Source organism: Ursus arctos, unplaced genomic scaffold, assembly GCF_023065955.2.
Source record: "Ursus arctos isolate Adak ecotype North America unplaced genomic scaffold, UrsArc2.0 scaffold_33, whole genome shotgun sequence".
NCBI classification, from domain to species: Eukaryota; Metazoa; Chordata; class Mammalia; order Carnivora; family Ursidae; genus Ursus; species Ursus arctos.
The window spans coordinates 20,667,702-20,692,086 of NW_026623019.1; the positions used below are offsets into that span (position 1 = coordinate 20,667,702).

General features: G+C 42.9%; 1 protein-coding gene across 6 annotated transcripts in view; it reads right to left on the reverse strand.

Moving 5' to 3' along the window:
• Window positions 1–24,385, reverse strand: part of TLE1 (TLE family member 1, transcriptional corepressor) — an 86,045-nt gene that overhangs the window by 37,980 nt on the left and 23,680 nt on the right. For 2 of the 6 annotated variants that reach the window (XM_044391098.3, XM_026518789.4), the window contains 4 exons: window positions 20,355–20,417; window positions 18,686–18,790; window positions 6,050–6,254; window positions 5,300–5,316 (listed from right to left, as the gene is read on the reverse strand). In XM_044391098.3, the coding sequence (XP_044247033.1) occupies window positions 5,300–5,316; window positions 6,050–6,254; window positions 18,686–18,790; window positions 20,355–20,417 (390 nt within the window). Of the gene's footprint in view, window positions 1–5,299; window positions 5,317–6,049; window positions 6,255–18,685; window positions 18,791–20,069; window positions 20,171–20,354; window positions 20,418–24,385 lie in introns of those variants that run through there. The other 4 variants (XM_026518792.4, XM_026518790.4, XM_026518791.4 and 1 more) reach the window with 4 other exon arrangements.

The following is a 24,385-nucleotide window of genomic DNA, read 5'->3' on the forward strand; positions in this document are numbered from 1 at the left end:
AAGAGGATGGGGAGGACATTCCTAAAGGCTTGCTGTGCTATGTCTGATGTCTTCCCGCTTGTGGTCCCTAAAACCCCTCACCCCCGTGAGGCAGCCCCCATCACCAATTTATAGATGAGGCCAGGGGAAAGTTCCAAAGGATGAAACACCTGGTCCATGCCAGAATACCACTGACGTCTGCCTCTGTCCAAAACCGGTGTTCTTTTTATCACCCCATGCCCCAGGGCTACTGGGAGCTAATGTGATATTCACAAACGTAAAATTTCAGAAAAAGGACAACAGTAAAGTATTCTCCAAAGAGACTCATGTCTTACATTCTCCTTGCACTCTATAGCGCTGAGTTCACATGATTTGAGGAAAAAAGACTAAGGGTGGTCCTTAGTAGGATCTAGTAGGATTTGGTCCTACCAATTAACTAGTTAGAAAGAACAGCTACAGAAGAAACACAAAGACACTACCTCATATTAAGTAAAGTGATGGCTGTCATCACTATTTTTTAACTAAGTTCTAAAGTTGAACTCGGTAATTCTATAAAGTCAGTTTGGGAGTGACAACCCAGTCCCTCAGAAAGACATAATCTAAATCTCTACCTCCATTAATTAACTGTATGATTAGAAGTACCTAGCCTCCTTGAGCTTGGTGTCTTACCGGTAAGATGATGGTGTTGCACCATCGTGACCTCTAAATACATTAACAGGGCTTACACTTGTTGGGGCCAGGGACCCCTTTTGAGAATTTGATGAAAGTTATCATCTCTCTCCCCAACTACAGAAAAGAACACCAACCCAGAGCACTAAGCACACAGTTTTAGAGGGGTTCAAGGACCTCCTGAAGCCCACGCATGGACTCTGCCTAAGTCCACAGACCCTGTGCTCGGGAGTCTCTCCCAGACACCTATCCCCATCATCTCATCCCTCTTCCAAATGTTCCAAATAGTGATCACATTCCAATGTTTTTCATTTAACAAATATGTGGCTGTGACATTAAAAGATATCACTGCAAAATGGCAGCAAGTACAACTGACCTTTGAACAACTTAGGGAGCAGGGGCACGCCCCCCCATCTCAGTCAAAAATCCATACCTAGCTTTTGACTCCCCCCAAACTTAAGAGCTAGTAGTCTACTGTGGACCGGAAGCCTTACCGATAACACCGTTGATTAACACATATTTTGTATATGTACTCTATACTGCGCTCTTAAAAGTAAGCTAGAGAAGAGAATGTTAAGAAAATCATAAGAGAAAACACACTTATGGTGCTGTCCTGTGTTTATCAACAAAAATCCACACATAAGTGGACCTGCACAGTTCAAACCCGTGTTGTTAAAGGGTCAACTCTACACACAGTGTCTCACACAGTGCTCAGCACACAGTACAGGCTCGTTAAATAGTCCTTAAACAAATAGTATCAAAACACAGGGTCTTACTCATGTTTTTTAGCCCCCATGCAATGCTTTGCCAATTCTCTGATTCCAGGTCTTTCAAGCAGATATATTGGAAGATTGCCTTCAGCCAAAACTGAACACAGTTCATCTTTACATTCATTGAAATATCTGCAGTTTTTATTACTACATAAGAAATAAAGTCCTTTTTGTTAGGTCATGCCCTATTTCTTTGCTCAACTGTAGAACTCTGACAAGTAGCCTTATGTTTAAAAAAAAAAAAGCAAACAAGTTTTGCAAATTAGTAAAAACAATAGTCAGATCTTAATTTAAAATCAACAGCCAAATAGCCCTCTTAAAAGTTATTCCCTTCGTCATTCATCCCCTTCAAAAAGAAGAGAGTTAAAAAATAGTGTCCATATTTTCACTGTCCTTAGTACCTTCATTTGGGGGGGGGGGTTTACATTAAAACAGGCTACAGTAAGGCTCTTTGTTTTCCTACCAAATAATCTTAAAATAAACAAATATAAACTATCTACAAACCAGGTTTAGACTCGCAGATGAAAATCCATACACACTCACGCTCCCTCTGGGTCTACAAAAGTCCCTGACTGCTGCACTTGATACATATAATTATCATGTTTGTTCAATACAGAAAGAACAGCAGGAAAAAATACAACTATATAGTAGCGTGGAATGTTTCAGAACTCTTTAGTCTTATTTACGACAGAGGTTCTCCGTTTGGTCCAAGGACCCTTGAGGTTCCCGGAGACCATTACAAATCTCTACGGGGGCAGATCTTCCTTCTACACCTCAACCAAACCAATGTACTGCAACAGACAGGACGCAAAAACTGATGAGAATACATCTATCCTCTCTTCAGGCACCGAAGATAATGTGCAAACGAGCAGAACAAAGCCACTCTTCCCGCTGTATTTTTTTGTTTTGGAAAATATTTAATTTTCATTAATAATGTTACTTATGCTAACACAAATTAAGTAGCTCTTTACCAGTTCAAGTGATTTTGTTTTGTTTTGTTTTGTTTTATTTCGTAGTCCAGAAAAACTTCAAAATATATAATCCACACAGAGAAAAATTCTCTGGGGTCATCAATAATTTTACTTTAAGATGTAAAGATCCTGAGACCATAAGGTTTGAAAACCACGGCCCTGTTGCAACTGCCCTTAACCCCTCAATGGTTAAAACGGCAGCAATACAGAGTAATCAACTGACTTTTTCTGCCAAGTGAAATTTGACTTCATGATTCAAATCACTTTATTAAACAGAGAAGCACTACAATATTTTGGTCCCTAGCAGTACACATCATCTCATTACCCACTGCTTCTCATATTCAGTTCTACACAAGTTTAAAGAGCTACGTCATTTTCTATAACTGCAGCAAAACCCCACTTATGTGGACAGCGAACAGTTTCATTCCTCTCTACAGATGGAATTAAATGTTTAGGTTACAAATTAATGTAGTTTTCCCATTTTATATCATCATCACCAAGAGAGGTCTATAATAATTAGGCGGAAAACACATTTATTCTGAAAATGCCCACTAAAATTATCATTAAGACTTGTGAAACACTGGATGTGAAAGAGACATGCAGATAGCACGTTAAGTAACCACTGACTTCATGTTATTATACAGAGTGGTTTATGCCATGCCTCCACATACTTTGACTTCAAAGTTCATTGGCGGTGAACTCAACGTGAGGACCTACAAACAACTGAAATTCAAGGGCTGTTTTGCACTTGGAGGGTACAACTCTCAGCCTTCCTCCAGCCCCACCGTCACCTCCCCAGTGCATTAAGTTCTTGCATTTGCCAGCCAGCACCACAAACAGGTTATTTGATATACGCAGACACACACGCAGAGCTATGGAAAAATGGGTTCAGCCCGCACACCTCAGCTATCACTCCTGCCACAGCATCTCGCAGAAATACATACTATGGTCCCCCTTCCACAACTGTCTAGAACTCTTGCTGAAACTCTCTACAATCTGAGATCCTCCGATATTTCTGTCACCTTTCCTCAGTGCTTTGAGAAAGTGCTTGTAATATGTGTGCCTACATACCCCTGACTATAGCTACATTTCCTGCGTTGCCTTACATCTCGCAAGCACTCGGCAAACACACGGTGACTGGCGATGAGACAGTACTGAGAACAGAAAGCTAATTTAGAAATACAGTTCCAAACCGAGAATCAGTTCAATGAATGAAAACCTGCAGCAGACGACAGGACAGCAGCTTTCTCGACATCTTCTGCCATCTCTGTTCTTCGGTCCAGGATTAGGGTTTTTAATTTGACATTCTATTGAGTGAACATGGCACAGAAGAGGACAATCTACAGCGACACTGAGACAGCCACAAACATAAAGGTCACCTCCATCAAAGTCAGTTTACTTAGGTTTGCACTTTGGGAGTAGGATATTTTATTCCCTAGCTGGAATTTTTCCTCCCCTCTTTCCCTCCCAACATTTTCCAGAGAATTTTAAAACTAGCCACCCCATCCTTTCACCTTATCTATTGCCCCCAACGCATCCTGATATGTAAAGTACACAACCAACTTTTGATTTCGGCTCAGGTCATGATCTCAGGGTCATGAGATCGAACTTCGCACAGGGCTCCGCACTGGGCGTGGAGCCTGCTTGAGATTCTCTCTCCCCCTGTCCCTCTGGCCCTACCCCCCATCTCTCTCCCTCTCAAAACAAAACAAAACAAAACACACACACAAAAAACAAAACAAAGTAACACCAAGATCGGGTCTCAAAGAGAATTTTTAAAGTAGCCCCTATTCTACACAGAAGAGGGAAAAAACTTTCTGTGCACAAATGCTTTACCCACCGCCCCCACCCCAAACTGCTAAAAAAAGGATCAGAATGATTTAAAAGTTCAGTATCTCAATTCTGCTACAATATTTAGATTTAACCTGGTCAAAATACTGCCATGTTCAGAAGGAAAAGAAAGGCGGAAGAAAGGAGGCAAAAACTGTAGGTTATCCTCGCTGAAAAGGGGCCAATTTCTCACTCCATTTACTCCACAACATTTGAGAGATGCATTTCAGATTCGCTCTCCCCACAGCTTACTGGCAGATACACGTACAGACTGAACGTGCAGTATGTAAAATGGGTAAGATTTAGGCCGGTGAAAAAAATGAACCCTTATAAGCCCAGAGCCTCCGTCCACTGAGTTTCCTTGTTTTTAAGAGCTTACTCAGACGCTCTGTTCTTTGGTCAAAAATAAATTTAAGTTCAAGTTCACCCTCCAAGGACAATTACGAAAAGAAAACTAGATATGGAAACCTAGCAACTAAGATGCATTTGTAGAGGATAATGAATAAGGTTTAGGTAGAAATAACACATTACTAACCAATTTCACATATGGATTGTGACCTCTTGCCTGTAAAACTGATTTAAGATAAAAACGAATACTCTTTTAAAACTACAGGCAACCTGGAGTCGGAATGCAATGATAAACATATTTTTTAACGTGGGTCTGGGGCACAGACTGATCAAAGTGTATTTCCAAGTAAGTAATCAAAGCAGACAACTCTGCCTCCAAATCATGTCCCTCTCATCTCACAGGTTTTATTAAAAATGAAAAAAAAAAAAAAAAGACAAAGGTGGGGGAGGGGGGTGGACAGTCATATAGAAGAAAGAAAGAAAGAAAGAAAGAAAGAAAGAAAGAAAGAAAGAAAGAAAGAAAGAGAGAGAGAGAAAGAAAGGAAAGAAAGAAAGAAAGAAAGAAAGAAAGAAAGAAAGAAAGAAAGAAAGAAAGAAAGAAAGAAAGAAACCAGGTCACTGAGAGAGACAGGGAGCATATGCGTCTGTGTGGCTGTGTTTTAACAAAGGCAGCTTGGGGTACATTGCAGGAAGGGCAATGTGTTTCTGTACAGCACGCGTTTGAGTACTTACTGTGCCCGGTTCTCTGTCTGCTCCCGAGGTTACCAAGAAACGCACAGACATGCCCGTTCAGACACAGAGGCAAGAACAGAAATAAAAAAAAGGGGGGAATAATTAGAACACAAGCCCCAAACAGTTTTAAAAATGGCTTTTATTTATATAAGTCATTGCACATTCCTAATACAGTGATTTCCTGAAAATTACAGTATTTTGTAAACATAAGATTTACAGTTTAACCATACACAAAGCCTATTTTTTTATTTCTTGACAGAATAAATTACTTTTCTTCAAAAAATTAGTCAAGTGCAATTTTGCCCAATATTTAATGCATACTAGAATTAAAGCCTATGAAACTAAGTAGTAACAGATGCAATTATCAAACCTTTCATTTGAACACATTCACTTTCAAATTTAACTTCTTATTTCGCCCCATTTAACAACATTACTTTCTTTGAAAATTACCCAATTAAGCAGTTAACAGTTTTCCATAATATGGTACAGGCCACTGGCATTAACTAGGCAGTTGCCAAGATGTCAAGATGCCTGCCATCTAAAGAGATCGAGGAATCTACAGATGCCCACGGTAAACCCTGAAAACCTCCAGGGAGAACTGTGTTTCAGTGGCCAAGCTTTGCGACAGTTCCTCTTAGCTCATTGTTTGCTCTCTGTATGGGGTGGGGCTCTCTTGAGCGGTGCACACAACTTTGCAGCACTGTCTGAGTATCAGGACCAAGTCCTAATCTGGCTTGCCCGGCCTCTCACCTCTGTGGTGTTCTGCCTCGTGGTGCTTCTTGTCATCTTTTATTGCCAAGTGAGACTGCCCACTCAGAGCACTAGACAGCGCCAGGAGGCCAGCACTGCCCCCGAGGGGCGGCATTCCAGGAGGCTGAAGTCCCGAAGGGTGAGGCGTTAGGGGCACTGGGGGTCCGTGGCCGTGAGAAAGATGCTGAGCTTGCAACTGCTGCTGCTGTTGGTGGTGGTGAAAGAAGAAGGGGAAGAGGAGGTACAGGTGGGGAGGGGAGGAAGAGATGAGAGGACAGGGAAGAGGGAGAGGAAGAGGGGAGAGAGGAAGGGAAGGAGGAAGAGGTGAGAGGAAGGGGTGGAGGAGGAAGGAGAGGAAGAAGGGGAGGAGGTGAGAGAGGAAGGGGAGGAGGTGAGAGAGGAAGGGGAGGAGGTGAGAGAGGAAGGAGCAGAGGATGAGGTGAAGGTGGCAGCAACATCCAGAGGAGAATGGAGGAAACACAACAGGAGGTTCAACAAACACATGCAGGGACCAAAGAGACAAAGGGAGGAAAGGGAGGGGGGGGAATGTGATTAGCATTTTCAGTTCATCAAAAGTTTCCATCTATACAGTTATCTTTCCCCATCTTCCCAAAATATCATCCAAGATCTATCTACACTGCCTCCTTCTGGTCTGAGTCCTGCCCGCAGAGTGCGGCTGTCATGAGCAGTAGGCCAGGCTAGCACTCCCGTGTTAGATCCATCTCGAAGCGCCTCCAGGGATGAAATCACCGAAGGCGAGACTCTTCCTGATTTCAGGAAGGTTAAGATGGGGGAGGTGCAGATGTGCACCCTGCAAACCAGAAACTCTGCTCTCCACTAGTCACCAGTTATGAGGTGACTCTGTTTCCCCAATATTCTTGTGCTAATTTACCACAATGGTATGATGAGGCGTAACCAAAATACTACCATAAATTAATGGAAGGCTGAAGAAATATCTAGCCTCTCGTAGGCATGCACCTCCCCCTCCCAAGTAGCCCTGTGTCCTTATTTCACTGAGCCCTCACAGAGCTAGGAAGAAGCACTGATATTCCCGTGTCACAGAAGGAACCAAGGCGCAGGGCGGTAAGGAACCTGCCGAGGTTCTCCCACCAGGCGGGAGGGGGGTGGGGTCATGTAGGAACGATCCCCATGACAACACTTGGGTCACCGTCCCACCACACACAGAGGGAGGCCCTGGGGGCCACGCTGTGACAGCCTGAAGAAACCACAGGTGGAAGACCATAGCATGAAACTGCTTATCACTCCCTTTCTCCGGAGCCCCACACCCCAAACTCACCCCCCCCTCAATGTCACAGAGGGATGAGACCCAGAGAAGCCATGACGAGGAACTGTCATGGTGGTGTGGGACTGTCCCCACAGTCACCCAGGTCCCCACTCCCAAATGCCTTTGCCTCTATCCCTTAACCCATTCCAGAAGTCAGAAATGTGCTCACACTAAAAAGTACCATTGCTCTCATATATTATATTGAAGAGCGTGTTATAGTAAATGAAAAAGTATCCAAAGAAATGGCCCCTGAGCCATAAATCAGGCCACATTTCAGCTGTCCAACATAAAACTAGTTTTTGATGAGACAGTAAAAACGATTAAAGCTCAATTTCTAAGGTGTAATGTTAGAAAATTCTTAAGATTCTGATTTGTGCTCACTTCCCTGGGACTCAATTACTCGTTTATTTATTACCCCCTTGCGTGTACTGAATATATTAAATCTTCACGCCAGATCTTTGGTAATTTCTACCCAGACCACTGATCTTTAATTGAATCCTAAACATGCTTCCCGCCCTCCAGAGTGAGAGAAAACAGCATCTTAAAGCCAGAAATTGGTGTCTACAGTCAGTTTACGGAAAATTTTCAACCACTCCTAGCATCTTCTAAAAAATCTTCAGGAGCCAACCTTGTCTTGAAATTCCCCTTCTTTCCAAAGAGGAGCACAGTGCTCATCAGAGAAGTGGAAAGGGGGAGAGAGAGGTCGGAGAGGCCAGCATCAGTAGTATTCTTGGAAAGTATTTATAAACTCCTCACTCACCATTTGAGATCATAATAACAATTTCTTTACGCGTAAAATCACCTTCCTGTCATCCCAGAGACACTAATTCTTGCTCTGTCACCTTTTAAGAACTTGGCAATAGCAAGACATAAAACTGGAGGAACTGGCAGCAGCATCATGGTCCACTAGGCATGCTCATTAGCACTTAATTAGGAACTAGACACCTGCCATAAGAAATGTGCTCGGAGAAGGATGAGGAACAGGTCTGCCCTACCAGCAATTGCTATCATTACTTAGAGAATAAGAGCTCTGTCCGGCTTCTGGGGGGGAAATGCAATGATGCATACACAAGCAAGTGCAGCGGGGTAATTAAGCACGGCACGGATTACAAGACGAGAGAAGCCAAGCAGAGGGGAAGGGATTTAACTACTGGGTGGGGGACACCACCCCTTCACCCCTCCCTGCACACCCCGCTCTCCCAAAAATCCAGAAGGGAGTCACCGAAAGACATTTCCAGAGCTGTGATTTTATGTCACAGCAAAGGCATACTCAGGCAAATGTCTGGATACACGAGAAGAAAGTAGAGCTTTTCTGCCAGACCCAAGTTGGTTTTTAGAAAGATGAACTAGAAAGCGTTCTATGATATATTATTGAAGACAAAAACTAGCTTCTGTCATAAAGGGGCTTCGCCACAGCTGTGAAGTAGACCCACGTGATTAAACCCCACATTTAGGCTAAGAACCATCAGCAGGGATGTGCAACAGCCTTCACGGGCCCCGGGCAACTCCCACCTCTACCCAGCTGTGGGTTTCCAGGATCCTTGAAGAAAGCTCACTGTCGTTATTGGAGGAAACCAAGTTTCTCCATCCCTTGCTTGGCCATTTTGAAAGCTGCTACTACAGCTTCTTTTTATTTTTATTGTTTTATTTATTTATTTATTTTTTTTTTTGAGAGAGCATGGGGTAGGGGGGCAGAGGGAGAGGGAGAAAGAATCTTAAGCAGGCTCCCTGCCCAGTGGGGAGCCCCACTCGGGGTTCGATCTCACAATCCTGAGAGTCAAAATCAAGAGTGGGACGCTTAACCAACTGAGCTACCCAGGCACCCCAAACTTTCTTTCTTTTTTTTTATTTAAAGCAAAATCCTACAAAGATTACTAAGCAGTGAGAGGATGGCTTGCAACTTCTAAAGATGCTGGAGATCCAGGAACACAGAGACTGCAGCCTCGTGTTCTACTTCTTACCCTGACATGCAGGGCTCCGAGATATCCCCTGCCCACTTCCCGGCCTCTGCTCGGAACACACCCAAGGCAGGCAGGGTGGGCATCGTGGATCCCATTTCACAGAGGAGAAAATGGCTTGCCACGGGGCTCAGAGCCAGAACGAGGACTGCAGACCTTTTATTCCCTACAACAGCTTTCCTCCTGTGACCCCAGTAGCCCAGTCACGTTCACAAGGAGTTAGACTGAGCGTTCCCAAGCACTGGAAAGGGAGAGGGCAATCTCCTTCTCCAACGAAGACCTCGTTGGGAGGCCTTGAGGGCGCAGAATGCCACACATGCTGAGACAATCCACCCTCCCCAGAGATAAACCCATCTTTACCATGCAGCCTTAACGGCAATGATGGAAATTAAGATGGAAATTTGTTCTTAGGTTTGTGCCTCCTGAGTCCCAGCTCTCTAGTCCCCACTTCCCAATATCCTGAGTCCCTACATCCAAAAAAGAAGGATCTCTTTAGTTTTCAGCTCTCTTCCAAGGAAGCATGTGAAGAAGAATCAAGCCCAAACAGTGACAGCCATGGCTACACTCTCAGAAGAAGATGCTTAACAAATAAAAAGTGTCGTATCTGAGATAACACACACACACACACACACACACACACACACAAACACACACACACACATACACACACGGCAACGAATAAAGGACCTGCATCCGGGAGAGGAAACAACTCCAAACAGGCAGCCCATCTGTCCCATGTGTGTTTGGAAGGACATTTTCTACCCAACAAGGCCTACCTGAGACAATCCGATGCCTGGCACCTTCCCCAAAAAGGAAAAAAAACCATGAACGCTACTTTAAAAATGTATTTTAGAACAAAAGAGATACTGACATCCCTATACAGCCAGCAAACCCTCAAAATAAAAAACCCAAGGGCTCTACCAATTGCAGCATCTACATGCATTGGTCCGCCACAGACATAACCTGCACAGATCAATGGGGCAACGGAGATATTTCTCAACAGCACAGCGAGGGCGGGAAAATCCGAACCTTCTACTTCCTCGTTACCTGACACTAATTAGTTAGTAAACTTTTTTTAAGTGAATGCTTGCAGATTTATATTGCACAGGGCACACAAGCAGAACAGTTTGTAAAGCTATCAGAAAAGTCATTTTTGATGAGCAATGGTGAGCAACGATGCATTATTTGGCAATGCAGGTGGCCTCTCAGAGGGCCAGTGGTTCTCAAACAGGGATTTTGACACCCCCCCCTTCCTCTACCCTGGGGAAATCTGGCAATGTCTAGAGACATTTACGGTTGTCACACCTGGGGGGATGGGGGGTGTGGGAGAGTGCTGTTAAACGTCCTACAATGCACAGGACAGCCCCCATCACAGAGAATTAACAAGCCCCAAACGGCCAACAGTCCTGAGGCTGAACATCTTTAGCCTAGATCTAAGCTGGGATTCTGTCCCATTACATCAGAATTCATGTTCTTATACAGCAAGCGACCTGACAAATTGTTGCTTAAAAAATAAAAATGCTTTTCAACACTCAATTGTTCGCTGTCCCTTCATCGCCATCAAGTACCTTGTCACAACTCAAAAAACAAGCATCTGCTTCCCAGAGCGGACTCCACTGACAATTTTAAAATAAAACAAACAACAACAAAAAGTTCACATTCTGTCAAAGGACTTTGAAAAAGCGACACCGGAAACGCCCGCGTATCGGTGTTCTGTGCCTCAAAGGTGGCTGCAGAAAGGTTTCGCTGTTGACAGAAGGAGAGACATGCACTTGCTCTTACCCAAACAATGTGGACAGGCTGGGAGTGAGACAAGGAAAACAAACACCAAACCCTGAGTTAATGATAATGAAAACCCACAACGAATAAAGTCACCTCATCCATGTCAAACAACAGCCACGCATTCAGAATTTTAATTTGCGCTTTACCTCGTGCAGCCTGGGTCAATGATGTTACTATCATGAAACTGACTCTGCTGTTTACATTCAGAGCTTTAATGTAATGGTGTCGTGGTTTCCACAGTCTTGTTTCTAAAGCAGCAGGAGCACGTGCTCGATCGCCGAAGGGCTGCCTGCCTATACAACCGGAAAGGACACCCAGAAGGAGCACGAAGGCCAACGCCCACCTCAACCTCTCGAGATGCTAAGCTCTTTATCACCGACCACAGAATCGACTTGAATTTTTGGAAATCTACCCCGCTTTATAACCTAAGGGAAAACCATGTCACACAGATCACAAAGGGAACCCAACCAGAACTGAAACCATGAACCCAAAATAGCATCTCTCATGCTAACAGTGTGCCAGTGAGTGGCATTTACAGCATTCAGTATTTAAACACTTTTAAAAGGGGAAAAAAACGTGAAAAGTAGCATTTGTTGACAGTTCTTTCCAAATCACTCTTCCTCGATTTCTGCTATCTCCCTGTTCTTTAAAACACTCTGCTCTTATCTTGGGAGACTGCAGAAGGAGAAAATTGGCATGCTACAGTAAACAAGCGGGAAAGTGGGCAAGAGCCGTATGGGAGCAGAAACATCAAGGACCCTACTATAGGAGTCATCTGAAAACCTCCCATTATGTGAATGGCCTCTCTCATGAAGAGGGGCAAGGGTGATAAACAGGCAGAAACTGCTTACCGGGGCCAAGAATTCTCAAGCCACTTGAACACAGTTTAAAAAAACAACAACAATCCACTGAAAGACCCCATCTCCATGCAGGAGTGTACAGAAAATGACAACACAGAGACAAAACTGATGGCCTGTATGGAACCAGGCACCAGGATGAAGGCCTAAAACTCTACAAAGGAACTGAACTCATCTTCATTCTTTCTGCATTGCAGCGAATTCGCAAAGGCCAACTCATCCTGCATCATCACTGATGGGCTTGCTCGTCCTAGCTGCCCCGGATGACGGTGACAGCTGTGACAATGATCAGAACGGTGGACTAAAGGGCCTGAATTAGATGAAGTTTTAAAAAGCCACGTTTATTTAAGTAGCTCCACTTCTAAAGCCATGGAAAGTTTTGATGAAAAGATGCTCAATATCATTAGCCAGCAGGGAAATCTGCAAATCTAAACCACGAACAAGATACCACGTCACACCCGCTGCAACGGCTAGACTCAAAAAGATGGACAATAACATGTGCTGGAGAAGACGCTGAGAAAGTGGAATTCTCATCCCTTACTTTGGAAAACAGTCTGGGAGCTGCTCAAAAAGTTAAACAGAGTTATCACGTGACCCAGCGATGGCACGCATAGGTTCCGAGAGAAAATAGGTCCACACAACATGCACACAACGTTCACTGCAGCGTTATTCATAAACAGCAAAAGGTCTGGAAACAACCTCAATGTCCATCAGCCGGGGACTAGATTAATAAAGGTGGTGTACTGATACAATGCAACATTATTCATCAATTAGAAGGACTGAAGTACATGCTACATGACTAAACCTTGAGAACTATATGGGAAGTGAAAGAACCCAGCCACAGAAGGCCACATTAGCGGATTCCTTTTACACAGAATGTTCAGAATAGGCAAACCCAGAGACAGAAAGATCGGTGGTTGCAGGGACAAGGGGGTGTGGGGGCCAAGGGAGGGGTAACTGTTAATGCTTATGGGGTTTCTTTTGGGAGTGTGATAAAAATGTTTTAAAATTCATGGTGATGGTTGTACAAGTTTTTGAATATACCAAAACCCAATGATGCGTAATGCTTTGAAAAGGTGAATTTTATGGTATGTAAATTATACGTCAATTAAAAAAAATGCATAGGTCTAATTCTTAAAATGGGGTGCTCTACTTTCTACTCTGAAAAGAGAGAAAATAGCATAATGCCTCCTTCCAAGGAATCGAGCACAAATCATATGAATATATGCAGGGAAATTAAAAAGTGAACAATGCCTCAACAAGTTTTCTAGCAACTAAAAAGCACACTGACTATTCAGAAGAACCCAGACATTGAAGCCAAGCCCTGCGTCTGTCAGAGATACCCACCTGTACTCTCAGTAAAAAATTTAACTTGAACCCAAGGAGAAGTAGGCTACATACCAGACTTTGCAATATTGCTCCTTCTCCTTGGAAAATTAACAGAAGGGCTGGACTACTGGAATTGAAGTGGAGGGTAGATCACTAAATGTAAGTTAGTACTAGAGCCAGAATATCAATGCTAGCTGTAGTCCTGTCATTTTCTGCACTTGGTAGCAGGCTAGGCATTATTCTCTGAGGGTGAATTTGTTTTATAAAGAAACTTACAGCTGGGTTATTGATGGGCTTTCCAGGGATTAACTGCATACTCATAAGAATAAGAGACTAACCTCATCCTCTTAAACTTCACACGCTACAATCCTATAGATAGCTGACAGCTACAGCCGGAGAGAAAAATAATCCAACATTCTGCTAATCCTTAAACCAATCATCTCATGCAACAATGGGGAGCCCTCAGGTCTACAACTCAATCTCTTAAGGACAGGAAGCCGCCTTCTACAGGCACATCAGGAGTTTGTATTCATCGCCATCCCCTACATAAACATAGACAGACATCACAAAAGCCCCTAGACTTCTTTTATTTCACACTAAATTGTTTTAAAGTATAGAGAATTTTAAGTTCACCTATGAAGCAGGGATATAAACATCTGACCAGTAACTGGAGCCCCAAAGGCCCTGACAGAAGTTCTTCTATTCACAGAAAATTAAGTCAGACTAGGTCCAACTAAATGAGAAAGGAAAAACAAGGTGGCCAACACTAACCCCAAATGTTCTCAGTTCCCGAAGCTCACAGGCATTGCTATGAGAAACTGCTCAAATTTTCTTACATCCAACAGTCAGCACTGGGACAGCTGTCAAAAATCAGGCATTCTGGGATGGGAAGGACAGTCCCCACTGGTCACCTGGCCATCTCTTCTCTCTCTCCTTCCAATTCCATCACCTGGAATGGTGATGGATGATCTATTCAACCCCTCAGGGCCAGCAAAGGCCTTGTTCCCCTTTCTCTTAAGTAAGGAAGCCAATGATGTCTTATCTTCCTTCTGCTTCTCAATTTTCTCTCCATCTGCTCCCAAATCTTAACTCCCCACCACTCTGTTTTGAACCTGAAGTCTGTTCATCAAAAGTTAAACAGCCAATACTTCCTCACTGCTGCAACCTTAGTAAAAGTCATTCATGCATGACAACTGAAGGCAGGAGCAGAGCATCTGGGTGGGTCTAATCTCAAACACTGACATCCATGTAACCACTAGAAAAGACTAGAGGGGAAGTGACCCGCTGCTCGGCGCCACTACTCCTCACAGAGACTTGGCCAACTGGACCCAAAGATCTACTACAGGCACTTAGAGAAACAAGGCAGACAGGACCACGGTTCAAGAAGTCAGGACCATGCTGGGGAAACGGTGCCAGCCACGGTCTTATCCTCACAAAAGCCACTCAGGGTAGATGGTATTGTCCATCTGTAGATGGGGACACTCAAGGAGGTTAACTGTACGAGGTCACAAAGCTACAAAGTACCAGCACCAATTGTTCCTACTCAACAGTCCATCTGATCCTAGACCCATGCTTTGTTCATGGTAACATAAGGCAAACGCTCTTAGAAAGGTAAGCACAAAGCACCGTAAAGTTGGGCAGCCGGTACTTGGATGCAAGTGGACATACGATTATGCAATTTTTTTAAAAAATTACACTCAGCCAATCATTTTTTACTTTTCACTCAAAAAGCAACCATCTTTCCTTGGGGGTGGAGAAACACTGGCTGAGAAAAAGTACAAGGGAACTTCTGGGGTGAAGGAGAGAATCTGCACCCCGAAAGTAGTGTGGGTTACGGGGTGTGTGCACATGCCAAAGGGGTCATACTACATATTTAAGATTGGTGCAATTCACAACATATAAATAATACCTCAATTTTTAAAAAAAAAGGCTGTGTGTACAAATACATATGTATCTGTATCTATATGATCTGTATTAATTACATGTGATATAAACCCACTAAAAAGTTCTTAGTTCCAAACTCCCCCAAATAATACCGGGGAAAGTGATCTTGAAGTTCAATCATTTTCCCTGCCTTCAGGAAGACATCAACCATTCCACAATGGTTGTCATCTAAAAATCTATTTTGTTTTGAGCATTAACAGAATTCCAAATTGGGGGGGAAAAAAACTTTGAGGAAGTCTGCTTACATCACGGAGACTGTACTGATGTAAAGAATAAATTTATTAATTAAAAAAAAAAATCAAGGTCTCCAGTAAATTCCCTTCCCACGTGAACCTGTTTTCTAAAGCACAAGTGAGCTGTGTGTGACACCAAATAAACCCTATACCTATTAAGATCTCTGCATTATTAAATACTCTTTCTACTGCTACAAGAACATAACACGTTTAATAGCAAAGCAGCTACTAAAAAACAAAATTCAAAAAGTAGGGTTGCAGTTATTCTGCCAATTATCAAATTTGCTATCGGTCACAACTGTTTAAAAAAAGTATCACATGAAAAGTAAGTATTTCAATAGTTTCTCCAAATATCAAGTATCTAAGAAGCTTATCTTCCTGAAATACCAGTAATCTACTATGTAAGTCGAAGGCAGGTGTCGTCTGGAGTGAAAAAGGTTTAAAATTCAGTATTTTCTGTCAGGTAGGGGAACCAAGTTTTCCATGCTGGTGAGAAATGGGCATCATTAATTCACTCAACATGGACGGGGGCGGAGGGAACTCTCTCTTCCTCCTCCAAGACCATCCACAGTCCCAGGACACAAGCTGAGCCCACCTGAGCAGCTCTGGTGTCCTTGAGAAGATTTCACTTTTTCCAGGTCTGCTAAAGAGAAATGTCTTCAGCCCTGCCAAGCAAGCAGTAAGCCCCTTGATTGTACCTTAAAGGGAATGAGAATGTTTCGGCTCATTTGCATTTTAAAGGCTACTCTTTCATGATCTTTCACACTTGTAATAGATGTCTAAACCGTTAAATTACTATTTCTTTTCTTAGCCTGAAAGTCGATGCAGACGAAGAGCGTGGCCTCTCCCATTGTTCTTCATCCTGAGCCGGTCCCTGAACAATACTGACAGCTGCTATCAAACCGGGGCTGCATTTACCCTGTGCGCAGCTGCTGCTTGTAGGAACAGACAGCCTCCCGGAGCCTCCTCCCCTCTGGGGAGACAGGTTGACACACTGCATGTTCAATGAAGGAGTGCAAAGGTCCACTGAATTGTCAACCCAATTTTATGCTACTTCAATTTTCCAGGACGCGCACAATTCCTTTCAAGCAAAAATCAAGCATATGCCAGAGCATGAAACTTACGGTGCAGGATAATTATTGATCACCACAAACTTTCAAAGAGCCTTCTGACATAAATTAATAGACTGAGCCAAAAATTTACAATTAGAAAAACCACACAGGCTGGTAGGCTGTAGACATGGAGTTGGCGCTAAGTCTCGTGCTTGGGGCCCGATTCCCTGATTCGGGTTATTGTCACTAGCTATCAGAGCTAATCTGCCTTTATAATCTCAACAACATGTTTCCTGGATGAAAGCCATTCATAAAATTAGTGATTCATCTGCCCTTCTCTAGCGACCTGCCATTTTCATTTTCTGATTCAATTCAAGAGGAGTCTTACCTATCAACATCTGGTTAATACAATTTCCTCCTTTCTCACGTGTGGGACAGGGCAGGGCCTTGGAGAATTTACAGGTACGAGGTTCCCCATCGAGAAATGATATGTAAAAATTTAGAGACTATCAGAAAACAAACATGTTCCACAAACTGTAACTGGGTACTTGAGAACTGCTTTGCATATGTTTCTCTTTAATCAAAACAGGCTTTTCCATCCTCATTCATTTGGGTTAAAAAATTTCTGTGCTCGAGCTACAAGTACAATTTGCTATTAGTCTTTGCTAATCAAACACGGTACATGCAAAAGTACCAGTGAATATTTGATTTGATCTCTGAAATAAAGCAATTCATTACACAAGAAAAGGGTACAGAAGGCAGCCGACAAATGCAGATGTAATTGTGTTTTTTGTTGAATGTGATTAGAGAGCCCACTAAGTAACAGTCAAAAATGTGATCTAAAGAGGGGGGGAGAAAGGCAGAGCCTGGGTCTGGGGGGGAGAGGGGGAGGGGAGAATTGTTTATGCAGAGCTAAGCTGTCAAGTGTAATAAAGCAGCTTGAATAAAATTTAAGCTGAAAATCCACTGAAGCTCCCCATTTCAGGGAGGAAAAAGCTATTAAAAGGAAATGAAGGTCACCCTCCCACTTTATTTCACCTAATTGACTGCCAATAGCTTACCACAGGCAACCCGACTGCAGATCGGCAATTGAGAAACTGATGAAAGGAGAGTTTTCAAGCTGAGGCTCATTCTTTAATCCTCCTTGGCTCTTATGTTTTTTCTCCATCTCCAGTTGGGATGTAATTTTAAACCCTGATGGATTAACTGGTTCCATTGTCTGTGGCCATCATTGGACTATGGCACTCTTAATCCGTACAGCAGCATGTCTAATTATCATTACAAAGTGTCTGAGGGAACTATAAAGACCAGCAGGGCATCTTCTCACAAGCAATTAACATAAATTGATAAATGAGTGATTTGAATCCGCTCAAGGCACTCACATATGAATAAAATCAGAAAGGATCGTCCCTTGTTTCAGCTACTTCTTTGGCTTAGTCTGGAAGGGCAGAAAACATGAGAACCATCCCAGAGTCCCCAGGCCTGCTGAGGCAAGGACAAACTCAGGGGAAGTTGGGGATGGGGGTGGGGGAGATGGGACACACCGCACGGTTCACCAGGCTCATTAATGCAGAGCAAATGACCTGTGATTGACAACCAGTCGCCAGCGTGGAGTGCTAACTGAACTCAATGTAGGAGAGCAGAAACCTGGTGAAAGGCTAGAGAGCACTGGGGCAGACAATTATCACTTCTTCAACGGCGAGAGAGCGCTCTTTTCACTGGGGTGCCACTTAAAAATTCATGCAAGAGGCACAAGGAAGAGAAAGATCAAACAGTTATCTAGGGTCTAACACCCCAGAAAGCAAAAGGCAAAAGCAAAGATGGCTAAAGGAAAGAATCACTCTGAGACCTGTCTTGACCTCCCTGTGATCCAAAGTTACAAGCCCGAAGTAAGGAAAGTACTTAAAACTCTAACCTGGAGCTTTTTACTTGACTAAGAGAGCAAGGGTGGTTTAAGTGTCAGGGTATAAACTGCATCTATTTTCCCACTAAACAGTAGATCTATTTTTCTAAAATCTCTAAATTTTCCTAAACATATTTCTATCAACTTCCTTATGCTCATCTGTCTTCCCCACGCATACCTGAGCCCACCTCCCCCACCCTTTCCAACAGGCCCACGTTAAGCCTACATGACGTTATTTATATAAATAGATTAAGCCATCAAATTAATAAGAAATGAAAGCTGGTTATACACACTGTAGGAGGTAGACCTGGTAGGCCACGTACCCCGATGATGGCATTCAACTCTGCCATGGTCACCTGTTTGGCACGCTCGACAGCCTGGGCCACCTGTTGTTGATGCTTTGAAAACAAGGAGAAGAAAAAGTGTTAGCAAGGCAGCCAAAGAACTTCACTGTACCTTCCAACAACAACAACAACAAAAATATAAGAGCATATGCAATGCAGATTCAAGCAGAATATGGATTTAAATGCAAAGTTTCTCAAAGACTGTTGACTGTTTCACAGAACACACGTAGAGCAGGAAAAGGAAAACAGGAAGGGGCTTCCCTTATTTCTAAACAACGTCCCCACTTAACTTCAGATGGGAATTTTGGGGTTAGAATGATAGAAAAGTCAAGGAAGACGTCAAAACTGGTAACCGGAAACCTTAGAAAATCATTGGTATTGGGGATTCGGAAGATCACCCAGGTTTGTAAAAGGGGTTTGCTGTTAAGTTTGAGCAGGTCAAGTTTACAGCCAGTTTAAAACCCCCATTTCTACACTTAAAATTTAAACATTAAATCTTTATTACTTCTCTGGTCAACGAATCTCAACCCACCAGCAGTTTTTGGAAACCCTGGGGATTCCTCTCCTTCTTTAGCCTTAAGATCTATCATCCTCCTGAGGGGAAAAGGAAGGGTTCCCCCCTAACTCTTAGTTCACAGGCTGGGAACACTCTGCATGTCCCCCAACTTCACTCACAAACAAAAACACAGCCACATCTTTGCTCTGGGAGGCATGAGACTCTAGGAGAAACCAGGATTACTAAAGTCTAATAACACCATTCCAAAGGCCAACAAATCTAAACCGTATCATTGAATAGATGTCACATGGGAAAAGGCAGAGAGGAGACAGGCTATCCACTTTGAAGCAGGAGATGCCAACGGGAACAGACACCCAGTATTCCAGCTGTGGGTCCAGTAAGCTTTTCACCATCTCAAGATACATGCATCCCGTGCACACTAAACACACAGTTTATCATTTATTAGCTTGTACCCAAAAGTAAACTTGAAGGCAAAACTAAAATATATTGGTTTTGAGTCTATTTCATAGATTACTCATATTAAGAGCTTTTCCCTCTTAAAATAGGAAAAGTTCAACCTCTGTGACTTTGTAACTTAATAAAATGGCTTACATATGTACCTGACTCTGTTAAGTTATGGTAACATGAACATTCATTTTATCCTTAAGAGTATTAGCATCTGCTTCCTCCATGGACAGCATTACGTGAACCTGACTTCATGTACAAGGACAAATGAAATACCTGCTTCCATGGGCAAGTCAACCCTGATGGAATCATTTTTAAAACGCAGTAAAGGAAAAGCTCTCTAGAAGGACACTTGAATCATCGGTAGCTTACCAAGCTTACACTAGTCTTCAAAGAAAAGAAAAGCTTTACGTTGGATCGTCATTTTGCAGTCTTCCACGGGGGGAAAAAAATTAATTTGAGGCTGAGCTATTGTCACCACGTTTACAGTGTGCCCTGAGCGCTGTTCGATGGGATGGCAGGGGGTTTACACACTTCAGCTGCAGCAGATGCTCTTGACACTTGTTCCTTGTGATAAAATTAACATCTTAAAACTAGCTAATTTGCAAACAGAGAAGCAACATAATTGCACTTTAACAGCTGAACAGTTTTACTTACTTCCTGAGACAGAAATGGGATGACTTGTGCACAAATTGTATTCAATCTCTTGGCGATTTCAGTCTATAAAGACAAAGCCATATAATGTTTAGTATACTTCATAATCAGTTCAGAAAGATAAAACTTCATACCCAACACTTTAGTCCTCCACTACCTCACTCTTGAGGGCATAAAATCGCTCTCCCAAGCTGTGTTACTAATATTTATTTTGAGATAAACAAGAGATATTAATCCCACTTGCAAAGTAAGACATAATCACACACTTTATTGGTCACTTAAAGAAAAGATAATGGGTAGTTTAATTGAGTCAGGAAATCTACATGGTTTAAGGCTATATGATCCTTTAACCTGGTGAGTGCAAACCCCCTCGTATGCTTATTTAATTATGGCGTACTACCACATTTTTATGTCGTTACAGCAAGTTCATTCCAACTGGTGTCAGAAGCCAGTGGGGCAGGGGGACCGACAAACTTGGTCTAGCCTTCAAGGTGGACAGTGAGAGAGCAGAAGAAAGGAGCGCACGGAACTGCTTCCGGCCTGTCCTCTTACACAACTCAAACGGTCTTTAACGTTAGTAGCCTTCACTGAGTCTCACTATTTCAAACAGGCCAAGAAACACTGTTGAAACAGAACCACATCCAGCATGAGGGTCAAGTCAAGATGTGCTGGATATCTGTCAAGTTTCACCACAATGTGGCATCGAATGCAAGCACCTTGCTGAGAGAGCCCCATGGGTCAGCTGAACATCACAAAATATGTCCTGACAGCCTCTGGCACAGGCTTTTGTAAAGAAAGTAGAAGTCCCTGCTCAGTTCCAAATCCACAGCAGGCCCTCTGCTACAAGGGACAAACTGGCCAAGGGAGGCAATAAGGAGCACTCTGTTTCCAGCCTAGGGTAGAATCCACCTGCCCACTGGCCTCCAACCTCCTCCAGCAATGCAAAGCAGCTCTGCTTTCCTTTGCCTCTGAAGAAACTGCTCTGCTTTAAAAAAAAAAAAAAAAAAAGAAAAGAAAAAAAAAAAAGGCATCTGAAAAGAGTCCTATCCTTGACCTTATTTATTTCATCATTTTCTGTCAATGCTTACTAATGCCACCTCTATTACCGAATTAGGCAATGAAAAGGAACATGAGGAGAAGAAAATTATGAAGCATACAGACCATGCCCTTGAGAAACGGAGAACGGAATAAGATGAAGTAGAAAACTCAGAAACTGGATAATCAAGTCCTTTAAAAAGAGCTGCCTTTGTCCTCCAAGATGATTCCAGTTAACTGAGCAACAAGGCCTTTGGTTTTACAGAATGGGATTTAGGCCAAACCAACTTCATTCTCCCTGACCACCAGTGAGATAGGGTTACAGACCTCACCTTGGAAGAAAGGGGGAAATGACTGGTATAGAGAGCAAAGCCATGACCTTGCTTTAACCAGCGGGGCAACAGATCTATGCAAAAAGGGTGCAGCTGTACCAGGTGCAAAAACAGAACTGTGTCAGCCCCACCCAGCTCATTTGATCATAGCCATACACTCAAGCTAACTTAAGGTCATAGCTCTCCTCGAAAGTGTGGGCAGGCTTCCCCTTCCTTTGCAACAGGGTTCTGCACTGTGTATTTGGGTGCACAAGGAGGAGTAGGGATGCCCTTTGCAGACTTGTAGGTCCTTATTCCCTACTCCCTACCTACCGTACATTCCAACAGCATTCTGTACTTTCCCCTTCTCCAAAATTCACACTTAGGGTCCACTTTTAAAGAGGATATATGCTCACTTTGAACATACACAGGTACACAATGAGTTATATATACAGAAACATAAAAGAAAGTCAAAAGAACCTTAAGTCTACCATCCAGGGATAACCACGATTAAGATTTTGGTGATTCTGGAAAGGATCACTCCAAGCTCTCAATGCATTATGTGTGCACAAGCCCAGAGTGGAAAGATATACTTCCTACAGCAAGGCATCCCATTACATAAATGGCTTTTCTATAGTATGTTATTTCCACCCAAAAATGTATTATGGATACCCTACCACTCTGTAAGTACAAAGATGAGTAAGAACATCATTCCGGTATACAAGCATATCGGTGGTGAAGCACTCCCGGTATCTGTGAATATTTATGCTTCATCTAATTTTCCACAGTTACAGACTCTGTGTCGAATAACCCTCTACACAGATCTCTAAAAGGAATCGCTAGAAGTGCAACTGCTAAGGTCAAAGGGTATACATGTTTTACACTGTAATGCATGCTGATCAACTGCCCAGCAGAGAAGGTTACCAATTTACAGTATCACCCGTCTATGAGCGGACTTGCTCTCCTACCCAATGTCAATATTGGGTTTTGTTGACCTTTTTTTAATCTCTATCCACCTAATAGATTAAAACAATGACCTCATTTTTATTTGCATTACTTAGATTCTTCCCGAAGCTAACTAAACATCTTTCCACATATTTATCAGTCCACTATTTTCCTTCCTTTATTTTTCCTTTGGTATTTATTCATCACTGTCTTTTTGTAGGAGTTCTCGCCATATGACAAATACCAACCCTTTCCATAGTTTTTTCAGCTTGCCACTTGTCCTTCAAACTTGCTTACTATGGATTTGTTGCCAGAAGTAACTTTAAATTTTTATGTGGTCACTTACTAGAGAAAAATTTTCCTATGCTCCTGGCTTTCGGCTCAGGGTTAGAACACCCCAAAATCGTAGAAACCATTCTTAATTTTTTCCCTAGTGTTGCTAATGGAATTTATTTTGGTTTAAGAAGGAAAGATGATCTCTTTAATTAGTAATAATAATTGTATGTGTTATTACATAGAATGGCTTCAAGGTAGAACTGAACTTCACTATCAGGGGACAGTTAAGACTGAATGGAATGAACTCATAAACCTTTAGTACCATCAAAGTTACTAAAAACAAAATAGAAGAAGTACAGATTAAAGCATAGGCCATATAAATTAGGTGAGAGTAGGTAAGACTGAAACAGAAGAAGAAGGTTAAAGATCAAAGCTCAAACCGATGAAGAGACATTAAAAGCCGTACCATCTGTCCTGGGAATTCTCAATAAATGGTCTGGAGAAAGAATGGAAATAAGAGCGACATAGGAGGCTGTTATCCCAGCTGTCTCCCCGCTCTGCCAGGTCTCTAAGCCCTCATCTTAAACTAGCCTCCGACAAGTGCACTTGATTTGGGGCCACAAAGCTAAATTCAGATCTCACCTCTGGTTTACCCTGAAATTCTTCAAGCTGTGGTTCTCCCTCACGAGTGTATACCTCCCGTCCTGGCAGCATGAGAATGCGACTTGTTTCCCTGACAGTGCCTTGTGAGCTCTAAAACATCACCGCCACCCCGGGAGGGTTTCATAAACATTTTCCCCAGCCCTTATAATAGTGTGGATGGCGGCATAAAAACTGACAATAATTCTTTAGTATATCTCTTGCCTCAGTGCAAGGATATTCTGATAAGAGCTTTAATTCAGCACAAATTAACAAGCAGCAGTTTGCTACCTGGCCTTCTACTCCTGACCACAGAGTTTGCAAGCAGGTTACACTGGACATCTGACCCAGCTTAAGCAGGTATGAGGAAAGTTCTGTGACTCTTTTAAGACTGCCTTCTACCTGGCCCTGAAGGCTGGACAATTCCAGTGGGAAAAAAAAAACAAAAAAACCCAAGGTGAACCGTATTTTCCACCTGGAACTCAATCTCCTGCCCAAAGCTGCAGATATATTCGGTACCTGCTAACGGTCATAACGCTTACAAATAAATTTTCCCTGCGCCTGTATTTAGGACACCACATAAAGCGACAACATTAAGGCGTTCAAGAGCTTTCCCCAAAGCGGATCTGCAAGGCAACTACGTGCCCAGAAACGTAACCAGCAGGTGAAAGGCCCCAGCATCAAGCCTTACTTCATGGACAGGCCACCACACACTGAGGGAGCAGGAAGCAGGAATCCCAATGACCCATCCAGGACGATCTGCTATTCTCCTTGTCAACACCAACTCCCCACCCTGATTTGCTTCTGATAACAGAGTTAGCCCTGATA